Raw genomic sequence first — 14,808 nt, 5'->3', positions numbered from 1 at the left:
TTTTGTCAAGAGGAAAACGAACTTGAACAAATGGAAGATTTGGAAAGGCAAAGCGTTTGAGACCATGGAGTTTTTAATATTAAACATTATGAACAGGAATATAAAACATATTCTGCCATGAGTTGAAGGGTGAGCTGTGCACAGTCAGTGCAGGGCATGGTCAGTCCGCCCTGTTCAGGATTTTCAGCCATCCACCTCATTCCCGTGTACACAGGCTCTCAAAAACATCACGTCCAGGTGATCTCCCTCTACACTGTCCCCGCCATCTCACACTCCAAGGGACAGGGGGTTAGATACAGAGTAAAGCTCCCTCTACACCATCCCTCCCACTCCCAGGGACAGGGGGTTAGATACAGAGTAAAGCTCCCTCTACACTGTCCCCCCCCATCACACACTCCCAGGGACAGGGGGGTTAGATACAGAGTAAAGCTCCCTCTACACTGTCCCCCCCCATCACACACTCCCAGGGACAGGGGGGTTAGATACAGAGTAAAGCTCCCTCTACACTGTCCCCCCCATCACACACTCCCAGGGACAGGGGGTTAGATACAGAGTAAAGCTCCCTCTACACTGTCCCCCCATCACACACTCCCAGGGATGGGGGGGGGTTAAATACAGAGTAAAGCTCTCTTGACACTGTCCCCCCCCCCATTACATACTCCCAATGACAGAGGGTTAGATACAGAGTAAAGCTCCCTCTACACCGTCCCCCACTCCCAGGGACAGGGGGTTAGATACAGAGTAAAGCTCCTTCTACACCGTCCCCCACTCCCAGGGATGGGTGGGGGGGGTTAGATACAGAGTAAAGCTCCCTCTACACTGACACCCCCCATCAAACACTCCCAGGGACAGGGGGTTAGATACAGAGGAAAGCTCTCTCTGCACCATCCCCCCATCAAACACTCCCAGGGACAGTTTCCCCCCTCCAAACACTTCCAGACACAGGGGTTTCGATCCAGAGTAAAGCTCCCTCCACCCCACCCCACCCGTCCCATCACACACTGACAAGGCTGGACAAGGGGCCCTATAAAAAGGAGACCAAATTAATTGCGGTGTCGTTAAAACCATGATTATGCTGTTTCCAGAAAACAAATACAAAACAAAGAGGAGGGAGGGGGGTGTCACAGGAAAGAACGAGAGAGAGAGAGAGAGAGAGAGAGAGAGAGAGAGAGAGAGAGAGAGAGAGAAAAAGAGAGAGAGAGAGAGAGAGAGAGACAGACACACACAGACAGAGAGAGACTAGCAGCGATGACTGTTCTATAAATAACACCGTGGGTTTGTGAGGAAGACAGAGAGCAATTACAAAACAAACAAACTAAAGCACACAGAGAGAGAGGGTGGGCAAGGTAGCCGAGCAAGGGGTGGGTATACGGGTCAGGGATATGGGGAGGCCGGTCCCCCTCCTGTCCCTCTGTCAGGCCTCACTCTCTCCAGTCGCTGCGTTCTGGATCTCCCCCTCCAGAATGGGCACAATGAGATTATCCTTCGACATGAGGTTGTACTTGATCACAAACTTGGTGAAGCGATGACACAGGTACGTCTCATTCTGCAGGCCGGGGGTGGGGGGTGGGGGGCAAGAGAAAGGGGAACAACGGTTAAACTGGGCAGGGGGTGACAGATCCAGCCCACACTCCACTCCACTGCCCCAGGCAGCAATTACAGCCTCCAGCAGGAGGGCGGGAAAGAGAATGGGGAGGGGGGAGGGGGAAGAGAAGAGAGGAGAATGGGGGGGAAGAGACGAGGAGAATTGGGGGGGGGGGGGAGGAGGAGGAGGTGAGGAGAATGGGGGGGGAGAGGGGGAAGAGGAGAATGGGGGCGGAGGGGGAAGAGGAGGAGGAGGAGGAGGAGAAGGGGGGGGGGAGGAGGAGGAGGTGAGGATCACGGTGTTGGAGGGAGGTGTCTCTCCTTCAGGGGAGGGGATGCTCGCAGCCACTGAGTTGGAACAACCCTCAGCGTGCGAGGACCCCTGACTCAATGAGCACCCACCCTCCTCCGCCCTCCCCCCGAAATCCGGGCTCCCTGACCAGTGTCCCATCGCGGTCGCAGCCGGTCGACTGCGGAAGGCCTCACCTCGTAATCGTCGAAGATCTGGCGGTGGTGGAAGTAGGCGTGGGAGAAGATCCGGTAGATCCGGCGACAGACAGAACCCAACTTGGCCACGGACGACTCCTTGATGCTGACCCTGGCCAGCGTCGGGAAGGCGAGAGACAGCGCGCAGGACGCAGCAAATCGGGAGGGGGACGGGGAGGGGTGACAACATGAACACACACGTTACAACCCTCTAACAGCAGCAGGAGGGCGCGCCTTTAACCCACCGACCAATCAGATATGAACGGCTGCTAGCAGCGTTCTCATCCCGCCCTCTTCAGGATCCGATCACAAGAATGTCAAAACTTCTAACCGGCCATGACAGCCGCAGAGGGGGTGCTGATTGGTCACCTCTTCTAACGAGGGAGCCGGGGCTCCTCCAAGCGCCCAGGCCACTCAGAACAGGGAGCAAGGGGTTCGGTTCCAGGTTTCCCACCAATAAACCCCCACTCCCCCCCCCCCCGTCGCAGCCAATACCCCACGTCCCACCAATAAACCCCACTCCCCCGTCAAAGCCAATACTCCCCGTCCCACCAATAAACCCCCACTCCCCCCCCCCCGTCGCAGCCAATACCCCACGTCCCACCAATAAACCCCACTCCCCCCCGTCACAGTCAATACCCCACGTCCCACCAATAAACCCCACTCCCCCCGTCACAGTCAATACCCCACGTCCCACCAATAAACCCCACTCCCCCCCGTCACAGTCAATACCCCACGTCCCACCAATAAACCCCACTCCCCCGTCAAAGGCAATACCCCACGTCCCACCAATAAACCCCACATCCCACCAATAAACCCCCACTCCCCCCCCGTCACAGTCAATACCCCCCGTCCCACCAATAAACCCCCTCTCCCCCCCTCGTCACAGTCAATACCCCACGTCCCACCAATAAACCCCACTCCCCCGTCAAAGCCAATACCCCACGTCCCACCAATAAACCCCACATCCCACCAATAAACCCCCACTCCCCCCCGTCACAGTCAATACCCCCCGTCCCACCAATAAACCCCCACTCCCCCCCCCCGTCACAGTCAATACCCCCCGTCCCACCAATAAACCCCCACTCCCCCCCCGTCACAGTCAATACCCCCCGTCCCACCAATAAACCCCCACTCCCCCCCCGTCACAGTCAATACCCCACATCCCACCAATAAACCCCCACTCCCCCACCCCGTCACAGTCAATACCCCCCGTCCCACCAATAAACCCCCACTCCCCCGTCACAGTCAATACCCCCCGTCCCACCAATAAACCCCCACTCCCCCCCCCGTCACAGTCAATACCCCCGTCCCACCAATAAACCCCCACTCCCCCCCCCGTCACAGTCACTACCCCACATCCCACCAATAAACCCCCACTCCCCCCCCGTCACAGTCACTACCCCACATCCCACCAATAAACCCCCACTCCCCCCCGTCACAGTCACTACCCCACATCCCACCAATAAACCCCCACTCCCCCCCGTCACAGTCACTACCCCCCGTCCCACCAATAAACCCCCACTCCCCCCCGTCACAGTCACTACCCCCCGTCCCACCAATAAACCCCCACTCCCCCCCGTCACAGTCAATACCCCACGTCCCGCCAATAAAACCCACTCCCCCCCTCGTCACAGTCAATACCCCACATCCCACCAATAAACCCCCACTCCCCCCCGTCACAGTCAATACCCCCCGTCCCACCAATAAACCCCCACTCCCCCCCGTCACAGTCAATACCCCCCGTCCCACCAATAAACCCCCACTCCCCCCCGTCACAGTCAATACCCCCCGTCCCACCAATAAACCCCCACTCCCCCCCGTCACAGTCAATACCCCACATCCCACCAATAAACCCCCACTCCCCCCCGTCACAGTCACTACCCCACATCCCACCAATAAACCCCCACTCCCCCCCGTCGCAGCCAATACCCCACATCCCACCAATAAACCCCCACTCCCCCCCGTCACAGTCAATACCCCCGTCCCACCAATAAACCCCCACTCCCCCCCGTCACAGTCAATACCCCACGTCCCGCCAATAAAACCCACTCCCCCCCTCGTCACAGTCAATACCCCACATCCCACCAATAAACCCCCACTCCCCCCCGTCACAGTCAATACCCCACGTCCCGCCAATAAAACCCACTCCCCCCCTCGTCACAGTCAATACCCCACATCCCACCAATAAACCCCCACTCCCCCCGTCACAGTCACTACCCCACATCCCACCAATAAACCCCCACTCCCCCCCCGTCGCAGCCAATACCCCACATCCCACCAATAAACCCCCACTCCCCCCCGTCGCAGCCAATACCCCACATCCCACCAATAAACCCACCCCACCCCACTTCTCTCGAGTGTTGTGGGTGATTATTTCCTTACGGACACACACAGAACCCCCGAGTTTAGCCTCCTGAGCCACCCTCCCTTCCCCCACCCCCGCCAGGAGATGGATTCCACCCCCACCCCACCCAGTGTGCGGGGCATAGGGACAAGGTGCTGTCAGGGAGGGTGCAAACTGAGAGAGTGGGAGGGGGAGAGAGAGACAGAGAGAGAGAGAGAGAGAGACACAGACACAGAGAGAGAGAGAGAGACCCAGAGAGAGAGAGAGACACAGACACAGACACAGAGAGAGAGAGTACACGAGAGAGAGAGCTGGGGTCTCGAGGGGAACCTGCTGTGGGGATGAGGGGCTAGTGTTCCCCTCACCCCTTGCCCTCAGTTGAAGGAGCCTTGTAGAGCAGTGAGGGAGGCCCCCCCCATGTGTGCCCACACCAGGGTTAGAGTTGAATCTCCCAGACCCTGCCCGTGCTCCCCCCCCCCCCACCCAGCAGAGAGACGCTGTCGCTGCCCAGCACCCCCCTTACCGGCTGGGGAAGTACTTGTTGCTGTTGAGTAAACACGCTGCTCCATCCAGGGTGTGCCGGGTGTAGTCAATGGCAGGGCACTGAGGGCACAGACAGACAGCAACAACAACACACAGTCAGGTACGCTCACCCTCACACCGTGCACAGCACGATCCCACAAACGGCCCGGCTCATCGTATGGGGTGGGGCAGAGAGGGGCGAAGCTTCCCCCCCCCCTGCAGGTGGGAGAGTTTGAAAGGAGTGGGCCTACTTTAACGTGAGGTGGGTTGGGGGTCAGGATACGAGGGGACTTATTTTTTTTAAGAAAAGCAGAAGGTGGTCCCCGTGTGGAATGAGCCTTCCTGAGGAAGTGGGGGATGTGGGGACAGTTACAGCGTCTAAAAACACATTTGGATAAGGACGTGGAGAGAGAAAGGCTTGGCAGGATATGGGCAAGGGGCAGGACTGGTTCAGTTTGGGGATTAGGGTCGGCACGGACTGGATGGGCCGAAGGGTGTGTTTCTGTGCTGCGCGATTCTGTCGGAGGGAGACTGGGGGTCAGTGAAGCAGGGTGGGACGGGGTAGGGAGCCACGCCGGGTAGAACTCACCTCCTTGGGTGTCTTGTGTGCAGCACACAGGAAGATCCACTGCTCCGTTGCTGTCATCTGTGTACATGTGTCCGAGTGACACTCGCCCTGTGGGAGGGGGTGGGGGGGGGGTGGGGGGAGATAAACCAGGTCAGTCTCACCAGAAACAAGTCCACGGTGTCCATCCTCCATCCCGATCCCAGCGTCTCCTCCCTCCCAGTCCCTGTCTCTGTCGGGAGTTTATCCAGAAGCAGGGACGTGACTCTCCTCTCTCTCGCTTTCTCTAAGTGAGAGCCCCACGGGGGTCTGGGTCCAGAGATCTCCCCTGAGTTCCCCCATTTGGGGTTTCTCATGGACTCTCTCAGAGTGACAGCAACTGCCCCGCCCACTGCGGCCCCCCCACCCCGAAATACAGGCACCATTTCCCCGATGGAAACCCCCTTTGTAAGTGTAAACACCTCTATCCCTTCCAGCCTTCCCAGAGAGAGAGAGAGATACAATGCACACAGGTTAGGCAGGCGACTGCTCTCACAGACACGTGTGCGCGCACATGCACATACACACATGGACACGTGCGGGCAGTTGCACACACAGCCACAATACACACATATACAATGCATACACATAGACATGCGCACAGACAGGCACACCCACACGCGCGCGCACACAGACATGTACGCAGGCAGGTGCTCATGTACACACACACACGTACAGACAGGCATGCGCACACATACATACACACAGACACACACATATACACATAGAAACAGGCACGCACACACATACACACACACACAGGTACTTGCAAAAGCAGTCACAGTGCAAACACAGATGCTTCCACACACGTACACACATATACTCACAATGGCACAGATGTACACACACACATGCTCACACACATACAGACAGTTGCATACACACCCATGCGCACACGTGCAAACAGGCACACAGCCACAGTACACCCATGCACATGCAGACACACACACACGTACAAACAGGCACACAGCCACAGTACACCCATACACACACACACACGTACAAACAGGCGTGTTCACACACAATTAAAAAACATTGTCTTTTATTGATGGGGGCTACTCCTTGCTCCATGTGTGAACAGAGGTTGACTTCACCTGCAGTTTGACAGCCAGGTCATTGAGCTCAAGACAGAACTGCCTGCAATAAAACATGACAAACAAAAAGAGAAAAGAGACAGTCAACAGCTGGAGTGTGGTTTGGTGGCAGCGGGGGTGGGTGGGGTGCAGGGATGGGAAAAGCAAGGGTTTCGTGTATATACACAGAGCGTGCTCAGTGCCTGGAACGTGCTGCTAGAGGTAGTGGTGGTGGTGGTGGATACAGCAACAACGTTAAAGAGACACCTGGACAGATACATGAATAGAGGATACGGGCCGCATACAAGTCTGGGAAGGCATCGTGGGTCAGCACAGACTTGATGGGCCGAAGGGCCTGTTCCTGTGCTGTTCAGTTCTTTGTCCACCTCATAACTTGCTCTCTCTTCTGTCCTCACATGAACAGGGAAGTTAGCAAGTAAACGGACAGTGCAGACTATAGGAACAAACAGGTGCCACAGTAACGGGTCCCAGTGCCACATCACCTGTTAAGTGTGGAAACTAGCCCATTTACCGCTGGCCTCTGTTTTCTATGAACCAACCAATCTTCCCGACACACATGAGTGCGTCATCACCCTGCACTGTCAGCTCAGCAACCACTGGTGTGGCTCCATTTTCTCAAATGCCTTGTGTAAATCTAAATACACTACATCCACCAGTTCCCCTACATCCACACTGCACGTCGTCCTGACAGAATCCAAAGCTCAGACAGAAACCCAAGGCCCCACGGCGGGAACACAGTCTTACCGGAGATGCTCGTACTTCCAGACTCCCTCATCCTGCCCCTCTGGAGGCTCCAGAATTTTCTCGATGTCCGACGTATCGTCCCTTATGCTTTGCTGGATGTACTGTCCGTCATTTCAGCCGAAGTGGGGGGGGGGGGGGGGGGGGGGTCAGGGGGTGAGGAGAACGTGACATAAAGCAGAGTTACGCACGGTCGCAGAAATAAACAAAGCACGACTGAAACCGACTCTGTTCTTCAATAAAGCCTGACCCCTCCCCCCCCACTCCCAAACAATAAATAACAGAATTCAGGATCAGCCTCTTCAGCAAGGGCTACGAGTGCACGGTGCTCCGAGTGTGGGTCCAACCAAGGGGTTACGGAGACCGGGTAACTGTGCACGGTGCTCCGAGTGTGGGTCTGACCGAGGGAGACCGGGGAACTGTGCACGGTGCTCCGAGTGTGGGTCTGACCGAGGGGAGACCGGGGAACTGTGCACGGTGCTCCGAGTGTGGGTCTGACCGAGGGGAGACCAGGGAACTGTGCACGGTGCTCCGAGTGTGGGTCTGACCGAGGGGAGACCGGGGAACTGTGCACGGTGCTCCGAGTGTGGGTCTGACTGAGGGGAGACCGGGGAACTGTGCACGGTGCTCCGAGTGTGGGTCTGACCAAGGGGTTACGGAGACCGGGGAACTGTGCACGGTGCTCCGAGTGTGGGTCTGACCGAGGGGAGACCGGGGAACTGTGCACGGTGCTCCGAGTGTGGGTCTGACCGAGGGGATATAGAGACCGGGGAACTGTGCACGGTGCTCCGAGTGTGGGTCTAACCGAGGGGATATAGAGACCGGGGAACTGTGCACGGTGCTCCGAGTGTGGGTCTGACCAAGGGAGACCGGGGAACTGTGCACGGTGCTCCGAGTGTGGGTCTAACCGAGGGGAGACCGGGGAACTGTGCACGGTGCTCCGAGTGTGGGTCTGACCGAGGGGAGACCGGGGAACTGTGCACGGTGCTCCGAGTGTGGGTCTGACCGAGGGGAGACCGGGGAACTGTGCACGGTGCTCCGAGTGTGGGTCTGACCGAGGGGAGACCGGGGAACTGTGCACGGTGCTCCGAGTGTGGGTCTGACCGAGGGGAGACCGGGGAACTGTGCACGGTGCTCCGAGTGTGGGTCTGACCGAGGGGAGACCGGGGAACTGTGCACGGTGCTCCGAGTGTGGGTCTGACCGAGGGGATATAGAGACCGGGGAACTGTGCACGGTGCTCCGAGTGTGGGTCTAACCGAGGGGAGACCGGGGAACTGTGCACGGTGCTCCGAGTGTGGGTCTGACCGAGGGGAGACCGGGGAACTGTGCACGGTGCTCCGAGTGTGGGTCTGACCGAGGGGAGACCGGGGAACTGTGCACGGTGCTCCGAGTGTGGGTCTGACCAAGGGGTTACGGAGACCGGGGAACTGTACACGGTGCTCCGAGTGTGGGTCTGACCAAGGGAGACCGGGGAACTGTGCACGGTGCTCCGAGTGTGGGTCTGACCGAGGGGAGACCGGGGAACTGTGCACGGTGCTCCGAGTGTGGGTCTGACCGAGGGGATATAGAGACCGGGGAACTGTGCACGGTGCTCCAAGTGTGGGTCTAACCGAGGGGAGACCGGGGAACTGTGCACGGTGCTCCGAGTGTGGGTCTGACCGAGGGGAGACCGGGGAACTGTGCACGGTGCTCCGAGTGTGGGTCTGACTGAGGGGAGACCGGGGAACTGTGCACGGTGCTCCAAGTGTGGGTCTGACCAAGGGGTTACGGAGACAGGGAACTGTACACGGTGCTCCGAGTGTGGGTCTGACCAAGGGAGACCGGGGAACTGTGCACGGTGCTCCGAGTGTGGGTCTGACCAAGGGAGACCGGGGAACTGTGCACGGTGCTCCGAGTGTGGGTCTGACCGAGGGGAGACCTGGGAACTGTGCACGGTGCTCCGAGTGTGGGGTCTAACCGAGGGGATATAGAGACCGGGGAACTGTGCACGGTGCTCCGAGTGTGGGTCTGACCAAGGGGTTACGGAGACCGGGGAACTGTGCTCGGTGCTCCGAGTGTGGGTCTGACCAAGGGAGACCGGGGAACTGTGCACGGTGCTCCGAGTGTGGGTCTGACCGAGGGGAGACCGGGGAACTGTGCACGGTGCTCCGAGTGTGGGTCTGACCGAGGGGAGACCTGGGAACTGTGCACGGTGCTCCGAGTGTGGGGTCTAACCGAGGGGATATAGAGACCGGGGAACTGTGCACGGTGCTCCGAGTGTGGGTCTGACCAAGGGAGACCGGGGAACTGCGCACGGTGCTCCGAGTGTGGGTCTGACCGTGGGGAGACCTGGGAACTGTGCACGATGCTCCGAGTGTGGGTCTGACCGAGGGGAGACCGGGGAACTGTGCACGGTGCTCCGAGTGTGGGTCTGACCGAGGGGAGACCGGGGAACTGTGCACGGTGCTCCGAGTGTAGGTCTGACCAAGGGAGACTGGGGAACTGTGCACGGGGCTCCGAGTGTGGGTCTGACCGAGCGTCTCCTCACCTGCTGAACTGCCAGGGTACTGTCCATCTCGTCCAGCGATTCATCTGGCCAGCTGTAAAAATCCTGCAGCATGGAACAAGACCAGACCCAACTCTCAAAGACTGGCTACGTAGGAGAGAATGTCTCCTCACACAATACTGCGGATGAGTGGTGCACACAAGATCAAGACTCACAGACAGCTCCTCATAGATTCCCCACAGTGTGGAAGCAGGCCATTTGGCCCAACACGTCCAAACTGATCCTCCAAAGATTAACCCACGCAGACCCATTCCCCAACCCCATTACTCTACATCTCTCCCTGACCTAACTATTTAGCCAATCCCCACCCTAACCTGCACATCCCTGGGCAGTATGGGCAATTTAGCACGGCCAGTCCCACCCTAACCTGCACATCCCTGGGCACTACGGGACAATTTAGCACGGCCAATCCCACCCTAACCTGTACATCCCTGGGCACTACGGGACAATTTAGCACGGCCAGTCCCACCCTAAACTGCACATCCCTGGGCACTACGGGACAATTTAGCACGGCCAATCCCACCCTAAACTGCACATCTTTCAACTATGGGAGGAAACTGGAACACCTGGAGGAAACCCACACAGACACAGGGGAGCAGAATGTACAAACTGCACACAGACAGTCACCCGAGGGTGGGATCGAGCCCTGGTTCCTGGCGCCACGCGGCAGCAGTGCTAACCACTGAGACAATGTGCCACCCTACCCTGGAGGAGTCTAACCTCGTGCTGTCCCTGGGAGTGTTTGATGGGTGGGGGGGGCGGGGGGACAGTGTAGAGGGAGGTTTACCCTGTATCTAACCCCCTGTCCCTGGGAGTGGGGGACAGTGTAGAGGGAGCTTTACTCTGTATCTAACCCCCTGTCCCTGGGAGTGTTTGATGGGGGGGGGGGGGGGGGGGGGGGGGGGGGGACAGTGTAGAGGAGCTTTACCCTGTATCTAACCCCCTGTCCCTGGGAGTGGGGGACAGTGTAGAGGGAGCTGTACCCTGTATCTAACCCCCTGTCCCTGGGAGTGGGGGGACAGTGTAGAGGAGCTGTACTCTGTATCTAACCCCCTGTCCCTGGGAGTGGGGGGATGGTGTAGAGGGAGCTTTACTCTGTATCTAACCCCCTGTCCCTGGGAGTGGGGGGACGGTGTAGAGGGAGCTTTACTCTGTATCTAACCCCCTGTCCCTGGGAGTGAGGGAGTGTAGAGGGAGCTTTACTCTGTATCTAACCCCCTGTCCCTGGGAGTGGGGGGACGGTGTAGAGGGAGCTTTACTCTGTATCTAACCCCCTGTCCCTGGGAGTGGGGGGATGGTGTAGAGGGAGCTTTACTGTGTATCTAACTCCCTGTCCCTGGGAGTGGGGGGGGACAGTGTAGAGGGAGCTGTACCCTGTATCTAACCCCCTGTCCCTGGGAGTGGGGGACGGTGTAGAGGGCGCTTTACTCTGTATCTAACCCCCTGTCCCTGGGTGTGGGGGACGGTGTAGAGGGAGCTTTACTCTGTATCTAACCCCCTGTCCCTGGGAGTGGGGGGGGACAGTGTAGAGGGAGCTGTACCCTGTATCTAACCCCCTGTCCCTGGGAGTGGGGGACAGTGTAGAGGGAGCTTTACTCTGTATCTAACCCCCTGTCCCTGGGTGTGGGGGACGGTGTAGAGGGAGCTTTACTGTGTATCTAACCCCCTGTCCCTGGGAGTGGGGGGACAGTGTAGAGGGAGCTTTACTCTGTATCTAACCCCCTGTCCCTGGGAGTGGGGGGGACAGTGTAGAGGGAGCTTTACTCTGTATCTAACCCCCTGTCCCTGGGTGTGGGGGACGGTGTAGAGGCAGCTTTACTCTGTATCTAACCCCCTGTCCCTGGGAGTGGGGGGGGACAGTGTAGAGGGAGCTGTACCCTGTATCTAACCCCCTGTCCCTGGGAGTGGGGGACAGTGTAGAGGGAGCTTTACTCTGTATCTAACCCCCTGTCCCTGGGAGTGGGGGACGGTGTAGAGGGAGCTTTACTGTGTATCTAACCCCCTGTCCCTGGGAGTGGGGGGATGGTGTAGAGGGAGCTTTACTGTGTATCTAACTCCCTGTCCCTGGGAGTGGGGGGGGACAGTGTAGAGGGAGCTGTACCCTGTATCTAACCCCCTGTCCCTGGGAGTGGGGGACGGTGTAGAGGGCGCTTTACTCTGTATCTAACCCCCTGTCCCTGGGTGTGGGGGACGGTGTAGAGGGAGCTTTACTCTGTATCTAACCCCCTGTCCCTGGGAGTGGGGGGGGACAGTGTAGAGGGAGCTGTACCCTGTATCTAACCCCCTGTCCCTGGGAGTGGGGGACAGTGTAGAGGGAGCTTTACTCTGTATCTAACCCCCTGTCCCTGGGTGTGGGGGACGGTGTAGAGGGAGCTTTACTGTGTATCTAACCCCCTGTCCCTGGGAGTGGGGGGGACAGTGTAGAGGGAGCTTTACTCTGTATCTAACCCCCTGTCCCTGGGTGTGGGGGACGGTGTAGAGGGAGCTTTACTCTGTATCTAACCCCCTGTCCCTGGGAGTGGGGGGGGACAGTGTAGAGGGAGCTGTACCCTGTATCTAACCCCCTGTCCCTGGGAGTGGGGGACAGTGTAGAGGGAGCTTTACTCTGTATCTAACCCCCTGTCCCTGGGAGTGGGGGACGGTGTAGAGGGAGCTTTACTGTGTATCTAACCCCCTGTCCCTGGGAGTGGGGGGGACAGTGTAGAGGGAGCTTTACTCTGTATCTAACCCCCTGTCCCTGGGAGTGGGGGGACAGTGTAGAGGGAGCTTTACTCTGTATCTAACCCCCTGTCCCTGGGAGTGGGGGGGACAGTGTAGAGGGAGCTTTACTCTGTATCTAACCCCCTGTCCCTGGGAGTGGGGGACGGTGTAGAGGGAGCTTTACTCTGTATCTACTCCAGATTTGGGTGTCACCATCAACCTGCCTCTCAGTCCCAGCCTCTGCATGACCTGTCACCAATCGGCGCGCCCGTTTACCTGATGGACAGGCGCGCTGTCCAATGAACCTGTGGCCCATTCTGATTGACTGGCCTTGCGTCCAATCGGCAATGAGGGGAAAATCGGCGAATGGTGGGGTCAGCCTCGCTCACCCCAACTGATGGACACCCTCCCTGTCCAATGGAAACGCGATCCTGCCTCAGTCTGACAGAACCTTATCCAATAGGAGCGGAGGGTTCGCTCTGACCGACAGATTCCCCATCCAATCCAAGCACGTCAAGCCCCATACGTGACGTGAATCAATTGGAATTACCCTACGCCTTTGACGTACAGGTACTGCGTCCAATGGAAAACATTGCTCTCCGATGGACAGTCGCGCCGACCAATGGAACATCGGACCCGGACCCCCATGGCGCTGAGAGACAGCACCGCCGACCAATGGGCAACCTAGCCCCACCCCGTCAGCCGGTTGACCGACAGCCGCGCCGTCCAATCAGAGGAGGCACGAGCCCCTTGGAGGGCGGCGGCGAACCGTGTGGGCGGTTGGCGAAGGTGGAAGGGTCTCGCCGCCTCCGCGCCTCTCTGTTTCCGGCGGAGAGGCCGGGAGCCAAGCGGCCCGTTCCCGGGCCCGGAGTGCGAATGGAAGCGGAAGCAGGGAACGTCGCGGTGTTGACGGCGGCGGGAGGTGAAGCCGCTCCCTTTACCTGAGCTTTAGTCCCCGGCCGGTTCCTCCTGAGGGGGACGGTAGCCGCCATCGCCTGGCAGCCCGCGAGCTGATACCCGGATGTTCTTAAAGGCGCCCTCCCACACCCCATCGCCCCGCCCCCACCCACCATTTATTATCCGCCGACAGTAATTCATCTTAAAGGGAAAGTTTAATTTTTGGTTCTCTGTTTTCCCCCCAAAACTTTCGACTGTAAATACCATTTCTCCCCCCCCCCCCCCCCCCCCAACAACCCTCACTCTGTCTCTCTCTCTCTCTATTGCCACAACTAGAATATCATCGAAAAGTCCTTGGGGATGGGAAATCCACCCCTTGCCCAACCTACATGTGACTCCATTCCCCACCCACCCCCTCTCCCACTCACCACCCACCCCCTCTCCCACTCACCACCCACCCCCTCTCCAAATCACCACCCACCCCCTCTCCCACTCACCACCCACCCCCTCTCCCACTCACCACCCACCCTCTCTCCCATTCCCCACCCACCCCCTCTCCCACTCACCACCCACCCCCTCTCCAAATCACCACCCACCCCCTCTCCCACTCACCACCCACCCCCTCTCCCACTCACCACCCACCCTCTCTCCCATTCCCCACCCACCCCCTCTCCCACTCACCACCCACCCCCTCTCCAAATCACCACCCACCCCCTCTCCCACTCACCGCCCACCCTCTCTCCCACTCACCGCCCACCCCCTCTCCCACTCACCACCCACCCCCTCTCCCATTCCCCACCCACCCCCTCTCCCACTCACCACCCACCCTCTCTCCCATTCCCCACCCACCCCCTCTCCCACTCACCGCCCACCCCCTCTCCCACTCACCGCCCACCCTCTCTCCCATTCCCCACCCACCCCCTCTCCCACTCACCGCCCACCCCCTCTCCCACTCACCACCCACCCCCTCTCCCATTCCCCACCCACCCCCTCTTCCACTCACCGCCCACCCTCTCTCCCATTCCCCACCCACCCTCTCTCCCATTCCCCACCCACCCTCTCTCCCACTCACCGCCCACCCCCTCTCCCACTCACCACCCACCCCCTCTCCCACTCACCGCCCACCCTCTCTCCCATTCCCCACCCACCCCCTCTCCCACTCACCGCCCACCCCCTCTCCCACTCACCGCCCACCCCCTCTCCCACTCACCGCCCACCCTCTCTCCCATTCCCCACCCACCCTCTCTCCCATTCCCCACCCACCCCCTCTCCCACTCACCGCCCACC

At 59.0% G+C, this 14,808-nt stretch overlaps 1 protein-coding gene across 1 annotated transcript; it reads right to left on the bottom strand.

Moving 5' to 3' along the window:
* Positions 1–55: 55 nt before the first annotated feature.
* mob4 (MOB family member 4, phocein) lies at positions 56–13,646 on the bottom strand. The gene is made up of 8 exons (XM_060822367.1): positions 13,566–13,646; positions 9,907–9,969; positions 7,382–7,482; positions 6,638–6,680; positions 5,529–5,615; positions 4,941–5,020; positions 2,071–2,182; positions 56–1,546 (listed from the first exon to the last, which is right to left on the bottom strand). The coding sequence occupies exons 1-8, from the start codon at positions 13,614–13,616 to the stop codon at positions 1,415–1,417; spliced, it is 669 nt and encodes a 222-aa protein (XP_060678350.1). The 5' UTR covers positions 13,617–13,646; the 3' UTR covers positions 56–1,414.
* Between the last annotated feature and the right edge of the window lie 1,162 nt (positions 13,647–14,808).

Source organism: Hemiscyllium ocellatum, assembly GCF_020745735.1.
Source record: "Hemiscyllium ocellatum isolate sHemOce1 chromosome X unlocalized genomic scaffold, sHemOce1.pat.X.cur. SUPER_X_unloc_5, whole genome shotgun sequence".
NCBI classification, from domain to species: domain Eukaryota; kingdom Metazoa; phylum Chordata; class Chondrichthyes; order Orectolobiformes; family Hemiscylliidae; genus Hemiscyllium; species Hemiscyllium ocellatum.
Note: the sequence above shows the minus strand (reverse complement) of the source record. Positions and strands in the feature narration are given on the sequence as shown.